At 43.6% G+C, this 21,342-nt stretch overlaps 1 protein-coding gene across 1 annotated transcript in view; it reads right to left on the reverse strand.

The window, feature by feature from the left end:
• Window positions 1-5,665: 5,665 nt before the first annotated feature.
• The window catches only part of LOC120018065 (protein mono-ADP-ribosyltransferase TIPARP-like), a 28,881-nt gene continuing 13,204 nt past the window's right edge, over window positions 5,666-21,342 (reverse strand). The window contains exons 3-7 of the mRNA XM_038961028.1: window positions 20,512-20,698; window positions 16,657-16,844; window positions 10,728-11,006; window positions 9,179-9,436; window positions 5,666-8,290 (exon numbers count right to left, since the gene is read on the reverse strand). Coding sequence (XP_038816956.1) covers window positions 8,101-8,290; window positions 9,179-9,436; window positions 10,728-11,006; window positions 16,657-16,844; window positions 20,512-20,698 — 1,102 coding nt within the window. The 3' untranslated portion in view covers window positions 5,666-8,100. The remainder of the gene's footprint in view (window positions 8,291-9,178; window positions 9,437-10,727; window positions 11,007-16,656; window positions 16,845-20,511; window positions 20,699-21,342) is intronic.

A 21,342-nucleotide genomic window follows, 5' to 3' on the forward strand; every position in this document is an offset into this window, starting at 1 on the left:
GGCATCATGGGAGCAATATAGACCTGAGCTTAAAGCAGGACGTGTGTGTATTTGCTTATACTGTATGTGTATGTGTGTGTGTCTACGTGTGTGTCCGTGTGTCTATGTGTCTGTGTGTGTGTCTATATCTGTGTCTGTGTGTGTGTGTGTTGGAGTGTACAAAGGGGTGAATGTGTGTGTGAGAGTGACAAAAACAGAGCACTGTGGACCGGAGCTTGAAGCCAGAATGGGGTACAGCTTGGAGCTATGTGCCCTGAACATCACTAGTCACTAGATGGACATGCTGGAAAGGACAAAAAGTCCCACATCACCAAAACTTTTTTGCATTTTATTCTGTATAGGTTTAGGGTTCAATTTACTCCACCCATCCCTGGCCCTTCATCTCTCTCTCTCCATCCCTCCACCTCCACCCCTTTCCCTCCACCCCTTCATCCCTCATCACTCCACCCCTACCCCTCCACCCCAATCCCTCCACCTCCACCCCTCCACCTCTCCACCCCTCCATCTTTACCCCTACACCTCCACCCCAATCCCTCCATCTCCATATCCCTCCACCCCTACCCATATCCCTCCACCTCTCAACCTCCAACCCTCCACCCATATCCCTCCACACCTCTACCCCTCCACCTCCACCCCTCTACCTCCATATCCCTCCACCATCTCCATCCCTCTACCCCTCCCCCACCACCATATCCCTCCACCTCTACCTCTACCCCTCCACCTCTACCCCAATCCCTCCACCTCTACCCCATCCCTCAACACCTCTACCTCCACCTCTACCACTCCACCCCATCCCTCCACACCTCTACCTCCACCTCTACCACTCCATCCCCATATCCCTCCACCCCTACCCCAATCCCTCCACCTCCACACCTCTATCCCTCCACCCCCATATCCCTCCAGCCCATATCCCTCCACCCCATATCCCTCCACCTCTACCCCCATATCCCTCCACCTTCACCCCTCCATCCCTACCCCAATCCCTCCACCTCTATCCCATCCCACCACCTCCACCCCTATTCCTCCATCTTCACCTCGATCCCTCCATCTTCACCTCGATCCCTCCATCTTCACCTCGATCCCTCCATCTTCACCTCCATCCCTCCATCTTCACCTCCATCTGTCCATCTTTCTTCTATTCCTCCAGACAAAACCTGTTCAGACCTACTGAATAATTGAGCTGTGCGTTCTAATGAGCTGTAGGCAAACGTCCCTTAGTACAGGTGTGTGTGTGTTTACCTGCATATAGGATCATTTGGTTATATGTGTGTGCACAAGTAGAATGAAATGATGTGTTTGTATGTCTGAGAGAGAGAGAGAGAAGTGGTGAGGTTTGCCGTTCATTGGAGCAACAATAACATTCTTAATTATTCACTGAACCCTATACTGCAGTCTCACAACTATCTGCAAACCAGTATGTGAGTTCATATCTCTAGTGCTGCCTGCAGTGTTTAGTACACCTGAGAGAGAGAGAGAGAGAGAGAGAGGGCGGACGCAGGACAGGCTTCCTAAACGATCCCCGATCCAGCGAGTTTTAATCCAGTCTGGATGGATCAATAAGTCATCAACGTTTAGTACAGTATCACACTTCAGCAGGCCTCAATCGATTAGCCTCCCTTGTCACAATCCTCCTCTCGATCTCTCCTCATCGCTCCTCTCATTCGGTCTTCCCTCCTCCTCCTCCTCTCCCCCTATCCTCTCTGCAGTGGCTCCAACAGCCTGTGGGCTTATAAAGGAGTGTTTCTGTGTCCCAGCTATAATTCCTGGAGGGCAGTCAGGCAAACAAACCCAGCCTGCCTGTGCCCGCCGCATGACTTCCAGAGCAGAGAGAGTGAAGGGGGGGAGGAATAGAGAGATGGAGGGGGGGAAAGAGAGAGCAATATATATATATATATATATATATATATATATATATATATATATATATATATATATATATATATAGAGAGAGAGAGAGAGAGAGAGAGAGAGAGAGAGAGAGGACAAGGAAGGGAAAGAAGAAAAATAGGGAAGAGCGGAGTCAGAGAATTGAAGAATAGAAAAGTAAGGAGGGAGAATAGGAAGAAAAAGGTAGAAGACAGAAAAAGGGAAGAGCAGAGGGGAGAGGAAGGGGAGGAGAAGAGAGGAGAGAGGGAGGAGGAGAGGAGGGAGGGAGAAGAGAGGAAGGGGAGGAGAAGAGAGGAAGGGGAGGAAAAGAGAGGAGGGAGGAAGGAGAGGAGGGGGGAGAAAAAAAGGCAACCTGCACAATCTTGCATGCACATGAGGAGAGCAGACAGGCACGCAGCTTAAGGAGGCACGAAGAGAGAGAAAATAACTCCTCCCTTAGTTTCTTTCTCTTTCTCCTCCCCCTTTCCAGCCTGAAGAGCAGAGCTCAGCACGACATACTTACACGACACAGTAACCTGAGACAGAGGAGAGAAAACACAAAAGATAGCGAGAGGGAGGGGGAGATTGTGAGAATATAGAGGAGCGTGTATAAGGGACAGGCGATGCTACAGCAGAACATGAGCTGTAAAGAAAAATGAAACGGGGGGTGAGAAACAGAGAGGGGGTAGGGTAGAATGTGAGAAACAGAGAGGGGGGATGTGAGAAACAGAGAGGGGGTAGGGTAGAATGTGAGAAACAGAGATGGAGAGAGAGAGGGTAGAATGTGTGATAGAATGTGGGGTAGGGTAGAATGTGAGAAACAGAGAGAGGGTAGGGTAGAATGTGAGAAACAGAGAGGGGGGATGTGAGAAACAAGAGAAAGTGTGATAAATAGAGAGGGACTGAGGTTTAAATGAGCTGTTAGATAAATCTGGTGCAACACATCACTACTGAGACTTATGTTTTTGTTGTTCAAATAAATCAAGTAGAGGGAAGATTGGCCAAGGAGCTTGGTTAGATGGGATCCAGGAGAGGAGGCCTGCTGTTGTTCCCCCAGCATGCAGCCTCCAGGCTGGGGAAGGCTGCTTCCTCTGCCAGGCCCGCTCTCTGGAGTTCTGGACTCCATTAACCTCAGAACTCAGGCACTCTGGGGAATGGGGGAGAGACGCAAAAGAGGAGGGAAGAGGGAGGGGACAGACGAGAAAAAAGCATAGGAAGAGAGAGAAGGGGGATTGGTGTTGAGAGTAAGGGCGGGAAGGGGTTGACAGGGAAATTATTTTTCCTCCACATGCTTCAAATGAGAACAGGGTGACCAGACAGACACATGAAACCATAATCATGGTTTTCTGCTATAATGTATCAAATATCATGCATAATTATATTATTTTATACAACGGGTGGGTCTTGGATGCTGATTGGGTAAAACTGCTTTCCAGCCGGTGTCTATGCCACAAGGCTATGACATTGAAATGCCTATTTCCTGTTCCATCTCACTGCGCAATACACTGTCTCATCAACCCAACCAGGAAATGTATAAACTTGATCTCCTCGGTAAAAAGCATCTAGACATCATCTCCCCTTACTTTAAGACTCGCATCATTAGCTCATTGTTATGGATGTATCCAAAATAAATGTAAAACAGACGCAGATGCGGTTACTATGTTGTTATTCTGTCTGCACTGTTTGACCTGACTGTGTTAGCCGTAGTTGGCTAGCTATCAAGCAAGGGATCAGAACGCTGGCAACGGAACATTTAACACGTCTGTGTCGCGTCCATAGATATTTATAACCCGACTGGGTCAGGGCTCTGGCAACCTAACCAATAGAACAAACGACCATCCGCCTTGGGTAGAAACCCTAGATTTGTGTCGGGACTATATCTCGTGGAAAGATTAAATAGTGTGAATAAATTCATTATTTGAATATGTTGGTAACCCGTTGTATAAAAGTGATAATGCCCTGGAATCCGGTGTTTGGAGGATACATTGACACGGTTTGCCGGCCCTCTACCAAATGTATCCTCAAAACACCGTCATCTCCGGTATTATCACTAACACCAAATAGCATTATGGTCTTACATAAAGGTTGCTGAGGCTGGAGAAAGAGTGTAGTCAACTGCCAATGAAATATACAACTTCAATAAATCACCTTGGACAGTTCTATGATTTTCTCTTTTAGATTCTTTATTTACTCAATGTTACATTAACTAACATAAATAAACATTTTTATGAACAAAAGGCACGCAAGTTCAAATATAAACAAGGAGAACATATGTACAGCTTGTCTCAGCAAACAATGTCTGCCCTCAGAGAGAGAGAGAGAGAGAGAGAGAGAGAGAGAGAGAGAGAGAGAAAGGGGGGAGAGAGAGAGAGAGAAAGGGGGTGAGAAAGGGGGGAGAGAGAGAGAGTCTTAAAGAGAGAGATGGGGGTGTTAGGGGGTTTGGTTTTAAACAGAAAACTTATGTTGTCACTCCAACACAGTCTCAGTGACACTGTCCACTGCTCAATTCCGATGTGAATCCACTGCTCAATTCCGATGTGAATCCACTGCTCAATTCCGATGTGAATCCACTGCTCAATTCCGATGTGAATCCACTGCTCAATTCCGATGTGAATCCACTGCTCAATTCCGATGTGAATCCAAAATGTCAGACACTAAAGCAAATATCTATTCTGGGTCCAAATGAAACTCCATCTACAGTCCAGTTTAAGAAGTCCCAGAATGGCTGCCCCATAAGCCAGGGCTTCAAACCAACCGAATACAGACGGGAGCTGCTGTGGATGACTGGTGTTGGGAGAAACCACGGTAAATATATCCAGAGTCTTGGTTGTTTGGTTCCTGGGCTCAGGTCTCAGATACTGACAGTACTGGTTAACTTCTCATACTGATGGTGAAGTACGAAGTGTCTCTGATTTGGTTCAGTCTGGTCTGTTCTCATATAGTCACAGTACTGGGTTTGGTTCAGTCTGGTCTGTTCTCATATAGTCACAGTACTGGGTTTGGTTCAGTCTGGTCTGTTCTCATATAGTCACAGTACTGGGTTTGGTTTAGTCTGGTCTGTTCTCATATAGTCACAGTACTGGGTTTGGTTTAGTCTGGTCTGTTCTCATATAGTCACAGTACTGGATTTGGTTTAGTCTGGTCTGTTCTCATATAGTCACAGTACTGGGTTTGGTTCAGTCTGGTCTGTTCTCATATAGTCACAGTACTGGGTTTGGTTTAGTCTGGTCTGTTCTCATATAGTCACAGTACTGGGTTTGGTTTAGTCTGGTCTGTTCTCATATAGTCACAGTACTGGGTTTGGTTTAGTCTGGTCTGTTCTCATATAGTCACAGTACTGGGTTTGGTTCAGTCTGGTCTGTTCTCATATAGTCACAGTACTGGTTTGGTTCAGTCTGGTCTGTTCTCATATAGTCACAGTACTGGGTTTGGTTTAGTCTGGTCTGTTCTCATATAGTCACAGTACTGGGTTTGGTTCAGTCTGGTCTGTTCTCATATAGTCACAGTACTGGTTTGGTTCAGTCTGGTCTGTTCTCATATAGTCACAGTACTGGGTTTGGTTCAGTCTGGTCTGTTCTCATATAGTTACAGTACTGGGTTTGGTTTAGTCTGGTCTGTTCTCATATAGTCACAGTACTGGGTTTGGTTCAGTCTGGTCTGTTCTCATATAGTCACAGTACTGGGTTTGGTTTAGTCTGGTCTGTTCTCATATAGTCACAGTACTGGGTTTGGTTTAGTCTGGTCTGTTCTCATATAGTCACAGTACTGGATTTGGTTTAGTCTGGTCTGTTCTCATATAGTCACAGTACTGGGTTTGGTTCAGTCTGGTCTGTTCTCATATAGTCACAGTACTGGGTTTGGTTTAGTCTGGTCTGTTCTCATATAGTCACAGTACTGGGTTTGGTTTAGTCTGGTCTGTTCTCATATAGTCACAGTACTGGGTTTGGTTTAGTCTGGTCTGTTCTCATATAGTCACAGTACTGGGTTTGGTTTAGTCTGGTCTGTTCTCATATAGTCACAGTACTGGGTTTGGTTCAGTCTGGTCTGTTCTCATATAGTCACAGTACTGGGTTTGGTTTAGTCTGGTCTGTTCTCATATAGTCACAGTACTGGGTTTGGTTTAGTCTGGTCTGTTCTCATATAGTCACAGTACTGGGTTTGGTTCAGTCTGGTCTGTTCTCATATAGTCACAGTACTGGTTTGGTTCAGTCTGGTCTGTTCTCATATAGTCACAGTACTGGGTTTGGTTTAGTCTGGTCTGTTCTCATATAGTCACAGTACTGGGTTTGGTTCAGTCTGGTCTGTTCTCATATAGTCACAGTACTGGTTTGGTTCAGTCTGGTCTGTTCTCATATAGTCACAGTACTGGGTTTGGTTCAGTCTGGTCTGTTCTCATATAGTCACAGTACTGGTTTGGTTCAGTCTGGTCTGTTCTCATATAGTCACAGTACTGGGTTTGGTTTAGTCTGGTCTGTTCTCATATAGTCACAGTACTGGGTTTGGTTCAGTCTGGTCTGTTCTCATATAGTCACAGTACTGGTTTGGTTCAGTCTGGTCTGTTCTCATATAGTCACAGTACTGGGTTTGGTTTAGTCTGGTCTGTTCTCATATAGTCACAGTACTGGGTTTGGTTTAGTCTGGTCTGTTCTCATATAGTCACAGTACTGGTTTGGTTTAGTCTGGTCTGTTCTCATATAGTCACAGTACTGGGTTTGGTTTAGTCTGGTCTGTTCTCATATAGTCACAGTACTGGGTTTGGTTTAGTCTGGTCTGTTCTCATATAGTCACAGTACTGGGTTTGGTTCAGTCTGGTCTGTTCTCATATAGTCACAGTACTGGGTTTGGTTTAGTCTGGTCTGTTCTCATATAGTCACAGTACTGGGTTTGGTTTAGTCTGGTCTGTTCTCATATAGTCACAGTACTGGGTTTGGTTTAGTCTGGTCTGTTCTCATATAGTCACAGTACTGGGTTTGGTTTAGTCTGGTCTGTTCTCATATAGTCACAGTACTGGGTTTGGTTCAGTCTGGTCTGTTCTCATATAGTCACAGTACTGGTTTGGTTCAGTCTGGTCTGTTCTCATATAGTCACAGTACTGGGTTTGGTTCAGTCTGGTCTGTTCTCATATAGTTACAGTACTGGGTTTGGTTTAGTCTGGTCTGTTCTCATATAGTCACAGTACTGGGTTTGGTTCAGTCTGGTCTGTTCTCATATAGTCACAGTACTGGGTTTGGTTTAGTCTGGTCTGTTCTCATATAGTCACAGTACTGGGTTTGGTTTAGTCTGGTCTGTTCTCATATAGTCACAGTACTGGATTTGGTTTAGTCTGGTCTGTTCTCATATAGTCACAGTACTGGGTTTGGTTCAGTCTGGTCTGTTCTCATATAGTCACAGTACTGGGTTTGGTTTAGTCTGGTCTGTTCTCATATAGTCACAGTACTGGGTTTGGTTTAGTCTGGTCTGTTCTCATATAGTCACAGTACTGGGTTTGGTTTAGTCTGGTCTGTTCTCATATAGTCACAGTACTGGGTTTGGTTTAGTCTGGTCTGTTCTCATATAGTCACAGTACTGGGTTTGGTTCAGTCTGGTCTGTTCTCATATAGTCACAGTACTGGGTTTGGTTTAGTCTGGTCTGTTCTCATATAGTTACAGTACTGGGTTTGGTTTAGTCTGGTCTGTTCTCATATAGTCACAGTACTGGGTTTGGTTCAGTCTGGTCTGTTCTCATATAGTCACAGTACTGGTTTGGTTCAGTCTGGTCTGTTCTCATATAGTTACAGTACTGGGTTTGGTTCAGTCTGGTCTGTTCTCATATAGTCACAGTACTGGGTTTGGTTTAGTCTGGTCTGTTCTCATATAGTCACAGTACTGGGTTTGGTTTAGTCTGGTCTGTTCTCAGATAGCCACAGTACTGGTTTGGTTTAGTCTGGTCTGTTCTCATATAGTCACAGTACTGGGTTTGGTTTAGTCTGGTCTGTTCTCATATAGTCACAGTACTGGGTTTGGTTTAGTCTGGTCTGTTCTCATATAGTCACAGTACTGGGTTTGGTTCAGTCTGGTCTGTTATCATATAGTCACAGTACTGGGTTTGGTTCAGTCTGGTCTGTTCTCATATAGTCACAGTACTGGGTTTGGTTCAGTCTGGTCTGTTCTCATATAGTCACAGTACTGGGTTTGGTTTAGTCTGGTCTGTTCTCATATAGTCACAGTACTGGTTTGGTTTAGTCTGGTCTGTTCTCAGATAGCCACAGTACTGGGAACCTCTTCGTACTGGATGATAAAGTAGGGGTAGCTCTGGTCGTCGTTGAAAATAACATAGATCTGGGGGTCCACCCAGTTGTCTACACACGAGTCGTACAGGTCACTGGAGGGGTCCCGGGGGCTGAGTGGGGGCGGCCGACGCATGGAGGGGTTCCCCACTGTAAACCTGAAGACACAGGGAAGAGGAACAACAAGTTCTGCCAGTGCTCACCAAATGGATCTATCATGGATGACTAACCAGTAGTGGTCTATTGTTTTTTGGAAGTGTTTTCTTTAAACACATTTCTCTGTTGTGTGACGTGTTTCTGTGCTGTGTGACGTGTTTCTGTGTTGTGTGACGTGTTTCTGTGCTGTGTGACGTGTTTCTGTGCTGTGTGACGTGTTTCTGTGCTGTGTGACGTGTTTCTGTGCTGTGTGACGTGTTTCTGTGCTGTGTGACGTGTTTCTGTGCTGTGTGACGTGTTTCTGTGCTGTGTGACGTGTTTCTGTGCTGTGTGACGTGTTTCTGTGCTGTGTGACGTGTTTCTGTGCTGTGTGACGTGTTTCTGTGCTGTGTGACGTGTTTCTGTGTTGTGTGACGTGTTTCTGTGTTGTGTGACGTGTTTCTGTGTTGTGTGACGTGTTTCTGTGTTGTGTGACGTGTTTCTGTGCTGTGTGACGTGTTTCTGTGCTGTGTGACGTGTTTCTGTGCTGTGTGACGTGTTTCTGTGCTGTGTGACGTGTTTCTGTGCTGTGTGACGTGTTTCTGTGCTGTGTGACGTGTTTCTGTGCTGTGTGACGTGTTTCTGTGCTGTGTGACGTGTTTCTGTGCTGTGTGACGTGTTTCTGTGCTGTGTGACGTGTTTCTGTGCTGTGTGACGTGTTTCTGTGCTGTGTGACGTGTTTCTGTGCTGTGTGACGTGTTTCTGTGCTGTGTGACGTGTTTCTGTGCTGTGTGACGTGTTTCTGTGCTGTGTGACGTGTTTCTGTGCTGTGTGACGTGTTTCTGTGCTGTGTGACGTGTTTCTGTGCTGTGTGACGTGTTTCTGTGCTGTGCCCCATAAAGACAACTAACCTGCCAGTGAGGACTTTGGCCAGGAACATGGAGTGGATCCCTTTAGGAGAGCGCTTGGAGAAGTTATGGGAGTAGACGGCCTTGCGGGCGAAGTAGGAGCCTTGTCCGAACATGGTGGCATGTTTGCCACTGACACGCGGGTCAAAGTTGTGTTTGCAGATGCCTTCCACCACCTCAGTGGAGGTGCCATGGAACAGGTGACGCTCGCTCAGCATCCTGTCCATCTCCGAGAGACGACGAGACATGTACTCCTTCTTCCTGTTAGGGGGAGAGGGTCATGATGTCTTTAGGTCTAGTAATTTAATGTTTACACTTTGAACAGGATACAGTGAAACAGCTTTAACTCTATAGTTCAGTCTATTTGATTCACTGCTTCTACCAAGTAGGAAATACTCACACCCACCCACCCACACCACCAACCAACACCTACCCACTACCCACCGTGACTCATCCTCTCCTTCTGCCGTATCTATGGCAACCGGATGTATTTAAAAATAATAATAATAATCAAGGAACCACTTCCTGTTCTTCTGAACTCACCTTCACTAGTGGGTTACACTAATGGTGAGAGCGCAGCTGAGTACGTGTTCTGAACACACCTTCACTAGTGGGTTACACTAATGGTGAGAGCGCAGCTGAGTACGTGTTCTGAACACACCTTCACTAGTGGGTTACACTAATGGTGAGAGCGCAGCTGAGTACGTGTTCTGAACTCACCTTCACTAGTGGGTTACACTAATGGTGAGAGCGCAGCTGAGTACGTGTTCTGAACACACCTTCACTAGTGGGTTACACTAATGGTGAGAGCGCAGCTGAGTACGTGTTCTGAACACACGTACACAGCCCGGCTTCCTGTCATATTGAAACACCACAAGGCTAACCAACGTGGGAGCTTAGCTCTTAAAGAAGTTAGATTAGCCTAGTGGTTAGCACACTGCTCTCAATATCCACAACATCAATGACCTCTTTGGCCCCAATTGAAAGCATTCTGGTGCATTCTGGTATCAGAGTCGTTTAGCCTGGAACAGACCCCTTCCAGCGCATTCAGAGCCACAGCAGACAGCCATCAGTCTTTCCCCTAGGTCTGGTCTAAAGCGAGATCAGACATCCAGCTTTTCCCTAGGTCTGGTCTAAAGCAAGATTAGACATCCGGCTTTTCCCTAGGTCTGGTCTAAAGCGAGATTAGACATCCGGCTTTTCCCTAGGTCTGGTCTAAAGCGAGATTAGACATCCAGCTTTTCCCTAGGTCTGGTCTAAAGCGAGATTAGACATCCGGCTTTTCCCTAGGTCTGGCCTAAAGCGAGATCAGACATCCAGCTTTTCCCTAGGTCTGGTCTAAAGCGAGATCAGACATCCAGCTTTTCCCTAGGTCTGGCCTAATGCGAGATCAGTGTAGCAGCCAAGGCAAACCAGCCATCTATCAACAGGAACTAATGAGCTCTGATTCAGACAGTCATAACCAACTAACAACTGTAACTACTAAGTCAACCATCTCCTTACCTCCACGAGGACACAGGTGAACCTGTGTAATAACGGTACGATAACTCACCTCTTGTATTTCTCCCAGAGGAAGGGGTTCTGAACGCGGAGGATCTTAAGGATGCGGAACTTGGTTTCGGACACCGTCTTGTGGAAGAGGGTGTAGACAGTCCGATAGCTCCGGTCGTCACAGGATACCGGAACCTGCAGGAAGTCCTGGCTGGTTGTCATGGGTAACCAGGTCTCTGGGAATACGCTGGGAGTGTTGGTGGAGGACGGAGAGAGAGGGAGAGAAACGGACAGATCCACAGTGGAGGAGGGGGAAAAGGAGGAGAGGCCACCAAGAGTCCTAGAAAAGAGAGGGAGGAACAGAGTTACACAGCATATCTGGGAATATACAGTAGATGTCGGAAGTTTACATACACCTTAGCCAAATACATTTAAACTCAGTTTTTCACAATTCCTGACATTTAATCCTAGTAAAAACTCCCTGTCTTAGGTCAGTTAGGATCACCACTTTTATTTTAAGAATGTGAAATGTCAGAATAATAGTAGAGAGAATTATTTATTTCAGCTTTTATTTCTTTCATTACATTCCCAGTGGGTCAGAAGTTTACATACACTCAATTAGTATTTGGTAGCATTGCCTATAAATTGTTTAACTTGGGACAAACGTTTCGGATAGCCTTCCACAAGCTTCTTACAATAAGTTAGGTGAATTTTGGCCCATTCCTCCTGACAGAGCTGGTGTAACTGGGTCAGGTTTGTAGGCCTCCTTGATTGCACACGCTTTTTCAGTTCTGCCCATACATTTTCTATAGGATTGAGGTCAGGGCTTTGTGATGGCCACTCCAATACCTTGACTTTGTTGTCCTTAAGCCATTTTGCCACAACTCTGGAAGTATGCTTGGGGTCATTGTCCATTTGGAAGACCAATTTGCGACTAAGCTTTAACTTCCTGGCTGAGGTCTTGAGATGTTGCTTCAATATATCCACATCATTTTCCTACCTCACGATGACATCTATTTTGTGAAGTGCACCAGTCCCTACTGCAGCAAAGCACCCCCACAACATGATGCTGCCACCCCGTGCTTCATGGTTGGGATGGTGTTCTTCGGCTTGCAAGCGTCCCCCTTTTTCCTCCAAACATAATGATGGTCATTATGGCCAAAGAGTTCTATTTTTGTTTCATCAGACCAGAGGACATTTCTCCAAAAAGTACAATCTTTGTCCCCATGTACAGTTGCAATCCGTAGTCTGGCTTTTTATGGCGGTTTTGGAGCAGTGGCTTCTTCCTTGCTGAGTGGCCTTTCAGGTTATGTCGATATAGGACTCATTTTACTGTGGATATAGATACTTTTGTACCTGTTTCCTCCAGCATCTTCACAGGGTCCTTTGCTGTTGTTCTGGGATTGATTTGCACTTTTCGCACCAAAGTACATTCATCTCTAGGAGACAGAACGCATCTCCTTCCTGAGCGGTATGACGGCTGCGTGGTCCCATGGTGTTTATACTTGCGTACTATTGTTTGTACAGATGAACGTGGTACCTTCAGGCATTTGGAAATTGCTCCCAAGGATGAACCAGACTTGTGGAGGTCTACAATTTTTCTTGGCTGATTTATTTTGATTTTCCCATGATGGCACTGAGAGAGGCACTGAGTTTGAAGGTAGGCCTTGAAATACATCCACAGGTACACCTCCAATTGACTCATATGATGTCAATTAGCCTATCAGAAGCTTCTAAAGCCATGACATCCTTTTGGGGAATTTTCCAAGCTGTTTAAAGGCACAGTCAACTTAGTGTATGTAAACTTCTGACCCACTGGAATTGTGATACAGTGAATTATAAGTGAAATATTCTGTCTGTAAACAATTGTTGGAAAAATTACTTGTGTCATGCACAAAGTAGATGTCCTAACCGACTTGCCAAAACTACAGTTTGTTAACAATACATTTGTGGTGTGGTTGAAAAACGAGTTTTAATGACTCCAACCTAAGTGTATGTAAACTTCCTACTTCCAACTGTACATGGATCCCTTCTAGAATTATAAACCACATCCGGAATCATTCAATGAGGTTTTATTTCATAATAACCTATGCTAACGGTGAATGACCAATAAAACTGAAGCTCCACCACATCCTGCATTAGAAACAAAACGATCCCTGTCACCGATGATGATGTCATAGTGCTAGAAGCAGGCGATACTCTACTGCAGCAGCCAAGGAGAAGACTATGAGCTTCTGAGAAATGAGGAGCTGGCGCAGGATGAGAAAAACACAAAGCAATAGCATATCAGGAGGCTGTCAGAGAACTCACACAGAGAGAAAAGAAAAGCGATGGCCCATCTGGCATTTTAGTCACTAACTGTAGGATCGCTGTCATGTTATTCTCTCTCGCTCAGACTACATGTCTTAATGGTATTAGCCTTATCGCGGTGTGTGTGTGTGTGTGTGTGTGTGTGTGTGTCATTCTCTGTGGCACAGTGACAGTTTCTTTCTCTCCCTTCTGAGTCTCTCATCTTTCATCTCAGTTCTGTCTCGCTCTGTTTGAGTGTCAAGCTGAAATCTGTCCCCACAAATCAGATGCTTTATTCCGCATGTGTTCTGAGAAGATCACAGGGAAGAGAGAGAGAATGTGAAATGAAATAACCAGATAGCACGAGGGAAGAGGGAGGATAAAGGGATGGATAGATGCAGGGAAAGAGGACAACAGATGGAAAGCAAGAGGTGAAACATTGAAGGGAGAATGTGTTTAAGACAAGGTGAACAGACGTACGTGTGTGTGTGTGTGTGTGTGTACGCGTGCCTGTGTGTGTGTGTGTGTACGTGCCTGTGTGTGTGTGTGTGTGCGCGTGAGAGTTAGAGATCTATTTGACCAAGTGAGAAATAACTTGCAAGCAGATAGAGCCACAGTGCCAATCAAGCTAATGACTTCCACCTCTGTGCTCAGCAGCACTCACACACACACACACACACACACACACACACACACACACACACACACACACACACACACACACACACACACACACACACACACACACACACACACACACACACACACACACACACACACACAGGCATGCACACTGAACTCAAACACAGTAAGATTGCATGTGTTTTAATCATATCATGTTCAACTGTTTACAGCTAACACACACACACACACACACACACACACACACACACACACACACACACACACACACACACACACACACACGCACACACACACACACGTACAACCAGCATGACTGTCTGAGAATGTGATAGCTGCAGAGGCTCCTCTCTCTCTCATGACATGGTGACTAGAGAAGAGGAGACTCATGACATGGTGACTAGAGAAGAGGAGACTCATGACTCGGTGACTAGAGAAGAGGAGACTCATGACATGGTGACTAGAGAAGAGGAGACTCATGACATGGTGACTAGAGAAGAGGAGACTCATGACATGGTGACTAGAGAAGAGGAGACTCATGACATGGTGACTAGAGAAGAGGAGACTCATGACTCGTGACTAGAGAAGAGGAGACTCATGACTCGTGACTAGAGAAGAGGAGACTCATGACTCGTGACTAGAGAAGAGGAGACTCATGACATGGTGACTAGAGAAGAGGAGACTCATGACTCGTGACTAGAGAAGAGGAGACTCATGACTCGTGACTAGAGAAGAGGAGACTCATGACTAGAGAAGAGGAGACTCATGACTCGTGACTAGAGAAGAGGAGAACAGAACAGTCAAGCAGCAGCCGTAGATGTAAAGAAGGAAACGGATGAAAAAGTCCAGGGGACAAATCCCTTGCTCGCATTCCAACTCCTCAGTCACGTTTCACACTCGTTCAGTCATGCTGCTGCCCCTGTCTGGAAGCCATTTACACCTCTCTCTTTCCCCATTTTCTTTTCCATCCGTTCCCTTTTTCTTCTGTCTCGCCCTCTTCCTTGTTCTCTCTCATTCTTCTGTCTCTATCTCTCTCTTTCCATCTGTTTGTTCCAGGTCTGGTTGGAACAGCACAGTCTAGCTCCCCCCAGTAGCAGTAGTACTGGACTGATAGGACTGGCAGGGACAGGGCAGCACTGTGTTCTGGTAGTTAGATCAATTTGCCACATTACACTGGGGACTGACTGCTACTTCCAGGGAGGACTGACTGACTGCTACTTCCAGGGAGGACTGACTGACTGCTACTTCCAGGGAGGACTGACTGACTGCTACTTCCAGGGAGGACTGACTGACTGCTACTTCCAGGGAGGACTGACTGACTGCTACTTCCAGGCAGGACTGACTGACTGCTACTTCCAGGCAGGACTGACTGACTGCTACTTCCAGGCAGGACTGACTGACTGCTACTTCCAGGCAGGACTGACTGACTGCTACTTCCAGGCAGGACTGACTGACTGCTACTTCCAGGGAGGACTGACTGACTGCTACTTCCAGGCAGGACTGACTGACTGGCTCTATGGAACACTGTTTCACAGTGACACTAGCTAAGTAAGAGAAGAGAGTGTGTGGTCACTGTGCTGGCACATCATGTCCAACCCCAGTGTGCAGTGCCCTGGTACCATCCATACAAGACAAGTTGTTATGGTAGCAGCAGGCTCCAGTGTACTATGCCATGTAAATGTTAACAGGACAGTTCACCTCACAATCACATTTTGTCAGACTTTTTCAACACTCAAGTGGGAGATTGCTCATGGGGAGCTTTCGATAAGAGCGTGTGCTAAATCTAATCGACTACATAAGTGTTATAGTATAGTAGTAATGGAGTATAAAAGTGTTATAGTATTGTAGTAATGGAGTATAAAAGCGCTATAGTAGAGTAGTAATGGAGTATATAAGTGTTATAGTATAGTAGTAATGGAGTATATACGCGCTGTAATGGAGTATATAAGTGGTATAGTATAGTAGTAATGGAGTATATAAGTGTTATAGTATAGTAGTAATGGAGTATAAAAGTGTTATAGTATTGTAGTAATGGAGTATATACGCGCTATAGTATTGTAGTAATGGAGTATATAAGTGTTATAGTATTGTAGTAATGGAGTATATACGTGCTATAGTAGAGTAGTAATGGAGTATATAAGTGCTATAGTATAGTAGTAATGGAGTATATAAGTGCTATAGTATAGTAGTAATGGAGCATATAAGTGTTATAGTATAGTAGTAATGGAGTATATAAGTGTTATAGTATAGTAGTAATGGAGTATATAAGTGGTATAGTATTGTAGTAATGGAGTATATACGCGCTATAGTAGAGTAGTAATGGAGTACATAAGTGTTATAGTAGAGTAGTAATGGAGTATATAAGTGTTATAATATTGTAGTAATGGAGTATATAAGTCTTATAGTATTGTAGTAATGGAGTATATACGCGCTATAGTAGAGTAGTAATGGAGTATATACGCGCTATAGTAGAGTAGTAATGGAGTATATAAGTGTTATAATATTGTAGTAATGGAGTATATAAGTGTTATAATATTGTAGTAATGGAGTATATAAGTGTTATAATATTGTAGTAATGGAGTATATAAGTGTTATAGTAGAGTAGTAATGGAGTATATAAGTGTTATAATATAGTAGTAATGGAGTATATAAGTGTTATAATATTGTAGTAATGGAGTATATAAGTGTTATAGTAGAGTAGTAATGGAGTATATAAGTGTTATAGTAGAGTAGTAATGGAGTATATAAGTGTTATAATATTGTAGTAATGGAGTATATAAGTGTTATAATATTGTAGTAATGGAGTATATAAGTGTTATAGTAGAGTAGTAATGGAGTATATAAGTGTTATAATATTGTAGTAATGGAGTATATAAGTGTTATAATATTGTAGTAATGGAGTATATAAGTGTTATAGTAGAGTAGTAATGGAGTATATAAGTGTTATAGTAGAGTAGTAATGGAGTATATAAGTGTTATAGTATTGTAGTAATGGAGTATATAAGTGTTATAGTAATATAGTAGATCTGAAACTAGTATAGAGGTAGTCCTGTACTCACTGTAGATGTGGCGTGAGGACCATGGAGGACAGGAAGAGGGGTCGTTTCTTGATCTGGCGTCGGAAGCCGAACACGGCGTTCTGCTGGAAGCCCTCTCTGATGTTGAGGATGTACTGGTTCTGTAGGGTGATGAAACGGACCTCCTTCAGACCACGACCACTAGCCTCCTCTATCAGACGCACTACCGGCTGGAGGGAGGGGGCGGGGGGGAGAAAGAGAAGGGAGGGATCGACGTTTAATTGGAGGTATTATTTATTGTGGTGATTTATTCATCAGGAATAATAATGTGATTCAAAGTTGTTCCACCTAATATTGTTTAACTAAAACTTTTGACATGAATCTGCTTTAGACAGACATACAGACAAAGACGGAGAGAGAGAGAGACGGAGAGAGCGAAAGACGAAGAAAGAGAGAGCTCTGTACCAGGAGTTGGAACCGGTTCAGGGAACAAAACCGGAACGAAAATGATCTATACTGTTCCGGAACAGAATCGTTATTTTAAAAGCATGGGAACTGGTTAATGAAGTTATTTTACGTTCCGGGCATTGTTTTCTAACCAACAAAGCCCCTAAGCAAAGTCCTCACTCAGTCACTCAGAAACTTCTTCCAGTGTCAGACTGCCAGCTGAAAATCGTTGCCAGTGTGTGTTTAGGCTACCTGCCCTTCCCCCTTCAAACCACAGGCTACTGTACGGACGTTACAAGCATGATTCAGAAATTAGGGAGAGATTTTTTATTACAGAAAAATTGATTCACTTTTTCAATGCTAGTTAAGAATATTATAGTTATCACATTTCACATTGGATTTGATTAACTACAAAAAGTTAAGACTTGTTTTTATTTTAATTCTGCTGCCGCTCTGCAAACATAAGCTTGTTAGCTAGCTAGCTCTGGTCCGTCCAACTCTCGGAAGTTCAAAGTTCCTCCATAGAAACGACTCCTAGGCATAATTCTGTGGGCCTAATTCAGATAATACATGTCATAAACAAGATGGTCATATCAAGTTGCTCAGAGCTTCTTGAAGCCTCATCCTCCATCCTCTCTCAACACCCATGCCCTATATACTTGTCTGTCCATTATGCATGTAAACAACTAGCTTGCCCGCTCCATAGCAAGTTGCTCTATCCGCACTGATTGGTGAAGTCATTTAAGGAACTAAAATGTCAAAAATGATAGATTTCACAGGTTAAAAAAGGAAACAGAGAGTTCAAAGGTTAACTTCTTTGTGATAGGGGGAAGCATTTTCACTTTTGGATGAATTGCATGCCCATAGTGAACTGCCTCCTACTCTGTCCCAGATGCTAATATATGCATATTATTATTACTATTGGATATAAACCACTCTGACGTTTCTAAAACTGTTTGAATGATGTCTGTGAGTATAACAGAACTCATATGGCAGGCAAAAACCTGAGAAAAAATCCAAACAGGAAGTGAGAATTCTGAGACTGGTCAATGTTCAACTCATCGCCTATTCAATTCCCTGTAAGATATGGATATGTTTGCACTTCCTACGCCTTCCACTAGATGTCAACAGTCTGTAGAACGTGGAATGAAGCCTCTACTGTGATGTTGAGCCGGGTGGGAGCTGTTTCAGTCATTGGTCTGGCAGAATGCCAGTTCCTGGTCACGCGCGTTCCAAACGATATCGTCTTGCTTTCCATAACTTCTAGAGACACAAAGGAATTCTCTGGTTGGAACGTTATTGGATAGTTATGATAACAACATCCTGAAGATTGATTCTCTACTTAGTTTGACCAGTTTATTCGACCCGTTATATAACTTTTTGAAGTTTTCGTCAGAGTTCGCCTGCATCTGCGTTTGGACATGTGCACTAAACATGCTAGCAAAAGTAGCTACTTAGACATAAGTAATGGACATTATTGTGGAACTAGGATTCCTGGGAGTGCATTCTGATGAAGATCATCAAAGGTAAGGGAATATTTATGATGTCATTTCGTATTTCTGTTGACTCTAACATGGCGGAGAAATGTTGTTATATCTGAGCGCCGTCTCAGATTATTGCATGGTGTGCTTTTTCCGTAAAGTCTTTGAAATCTGACACAGCGGTTGCATTAAGAACAAGTGTATCTTTAATTCTATGTAAAACATGTATCTTCATCAAAGTTTATGATGAGTATTTCTGTTATTTGACGTGTCTCTGCAATTTCTCCGGATATTTTGGAGGCATTTCTGAACATGGCGCCAATGTAAACCGAGATTTGTGGATATAAATATGCACAATATCGAACAAAACATAAATGTATTGTGTAACATGATGTCCTATGAGTGTCATCTAATGAAGATCATCAAAGGTTTTTTTTTTTTTTTTTTGGGGGGTGGATCAGCTTAATATTGCGGAAATAATGTTGCTTCCAATGTAATTGTCTGCATCATTTCCAATCCCCCATATTTTTTTGGGTAAATATATATATCCATTCACGTATGCATACATATACACATATATACATACACATACCTACATAGACATACATACTTTTTTAAAGAGTATACCTTTATTATTATTCCCCGCAAACCCTACCACCGATCCCCCAATTGGAGTAAACTGATAAACATTTCTGTTTTTACCTTCAATTTATACATCTTATACACATTTTACAGACACAGTCTACTTTATAATAGTTCTCTCTTGTTTGTTCTTAGTCCTTCCTCTATTTCTGTTGTCCATCCAGTTTGATTTCCACTTGTAACTGTGCTATTTCACAATAGCTCCGCACCTATACACATTTCACAGATCCCGTATGCCCTACATTGTTTATCTTGTTATTAGTCCCACCCTTCAGCTCCACTCAACCTTTCCCATCTATCTTCCAACATCATCCATTTCGGATTTTTATTTGCCATATATTTTTCAACTGTGCTGTGATGCTTCACAAAAGATTTGAATCTTCCTATTCTCATAGCTTCCACGGATTGTAAATTAAAAATAAACATTTTTGCTAAAATAATTATTATATTATTGATTGATTGACTATGGCTTTTCAAATCCCCCAGTATTGCTATCTGTAGCGTTAGTTCTACGCAAATGTTGCAATTCTTCAACCATTCCTGGACCTGTGACCAAAAACGAGCTACATGCGGACAATACCAAAATAAATGGTCTAATGACTCTGCCTCCTCACAGCAGAATCTACAGAGCTGGGAAGATCATCAAAGGTTAGTGATTCATTTTATCTCTATTTCTGCTTTTTGTGACTATCTTTGGCTGGGAAAATGGCTATGTTTTTCTGTGGCTATGTACTGAGCTAACATAATCGTTTGGTGTGCTTTCGCCGTAAATCCTTTTTGAAATGAGACATGTTGGCTGGATTCACAACATGTGTGGCTTTAATTTGGTGACTTTCATGTGTGATTTCATGAAAGATAGATTTTTATAGTAATTTATTTGAATTTGGCACGCTACATTTTTTCTGGCTTTTGGCCAAGTGGGACCCACATATCCCAGAGAAGTTAAAAGAGGAAACAGAAAGGAGAGTTCAAAGGTTAAAAGAGGAAACAGAAAGGAGAGCTCAAAGGTTAAAAGAGGAAACAGAAAGGAGAGTTCAAAGGTTAAAAGAGGAAACAGAAAGGAGAGTTCAAAGGTTAAAAGAGGAAACAGAAAGGAGAGTTCAAAGGTTAAAAGAGGAAACAGAAAGGAGAGTTCAAAGGTTAAAAGAGGAAACAGAAAGGAACCATATAAACCGATACATTGTTTGGAGTTCGACCGGTTCAGAAATGTATTTTCCTGGTCGGAACGGTGGAACGGAAAGAAAATAATCGTGGTTCTGTTCAGAGAAGAACTTTTGGAAAATACTTTTGGTTCCAACCCCTGCTCTTAAAACACACACTCACTCACCTCAGAGTATTCTCTCCAGCCGAAGTTGTCTCTGCAGTAGTATTTCCACACTGTGTGGCAGTTAGGGGTGGGGTTTGTGTTTGGGGGCGGGGCGGCAGGGCTGGAGGGAGTGGTCAACCGTCTGACACGGTCGAACTCCAGGTCACATACACGCATCGTAGTGAAGTCTAAAGAAAACACACGACCCCTAGGAGAGAAGAGGACACATGGTCAGTACCCCCCACACACACAGCCAATATCACTTGACGGACACATTCATCATGCAACATCACATAAAGCCGCCAGATATCACACGCTGCGGTCAACTGTAAATGTGCTATCTAGGTCAAGATCAGCCTTATGTAATGATGGATCACGAGAGAGAGAGATCTGGGGTCTGCTCACAAAATGGGACAAACACCAAATTGAGACTCTGCATGCAAAAATATCCTCCATGTACAACGTAGAACACCAAATAATGCATGCAGAGCAGAATTAGGCCGATACCCTCTAATTATCAAAATCCAGAAAGAGCCGCTAAATTCTACAACCACCTAAAAGGAAGCAATTTCCAAACCTTCCAGAACAAAGCCATCACCTACAGAGAAATTAACCTGGAGAAGACTCCCCTAAGCAGGCTGGTCCTGGGGCTCTGTTCACAAACACAAACAGACCCCACAGAACCCCACATTTGAAAAATGTTTTTTTTTTAAACTGAATTTGAAAACAAATCCAATTTTGATAAACTCCCATATTTACTGGGTGAAATACCACAGTGTGACCTGTTTTCACAACATTGTAAATACAACCCATATTTATGTTTATTTATTTTCCATTTTGTAATTAAACTAT

Source organism: Salvelinus namaycush, chromosome 23 (genome assembly GCF_016432855.1).
Source record: "Salvelinus namaycush isolate Seneca chromosome 23, SaNama_1.0, whole genome shotgun sequence".
Lineage (NCBI taxonomy): Eukaryota > Metazoa > Chordata > Actinopteri > Salmoniformes > Salmonidae > Salvelinus > Salvelinus namaycush.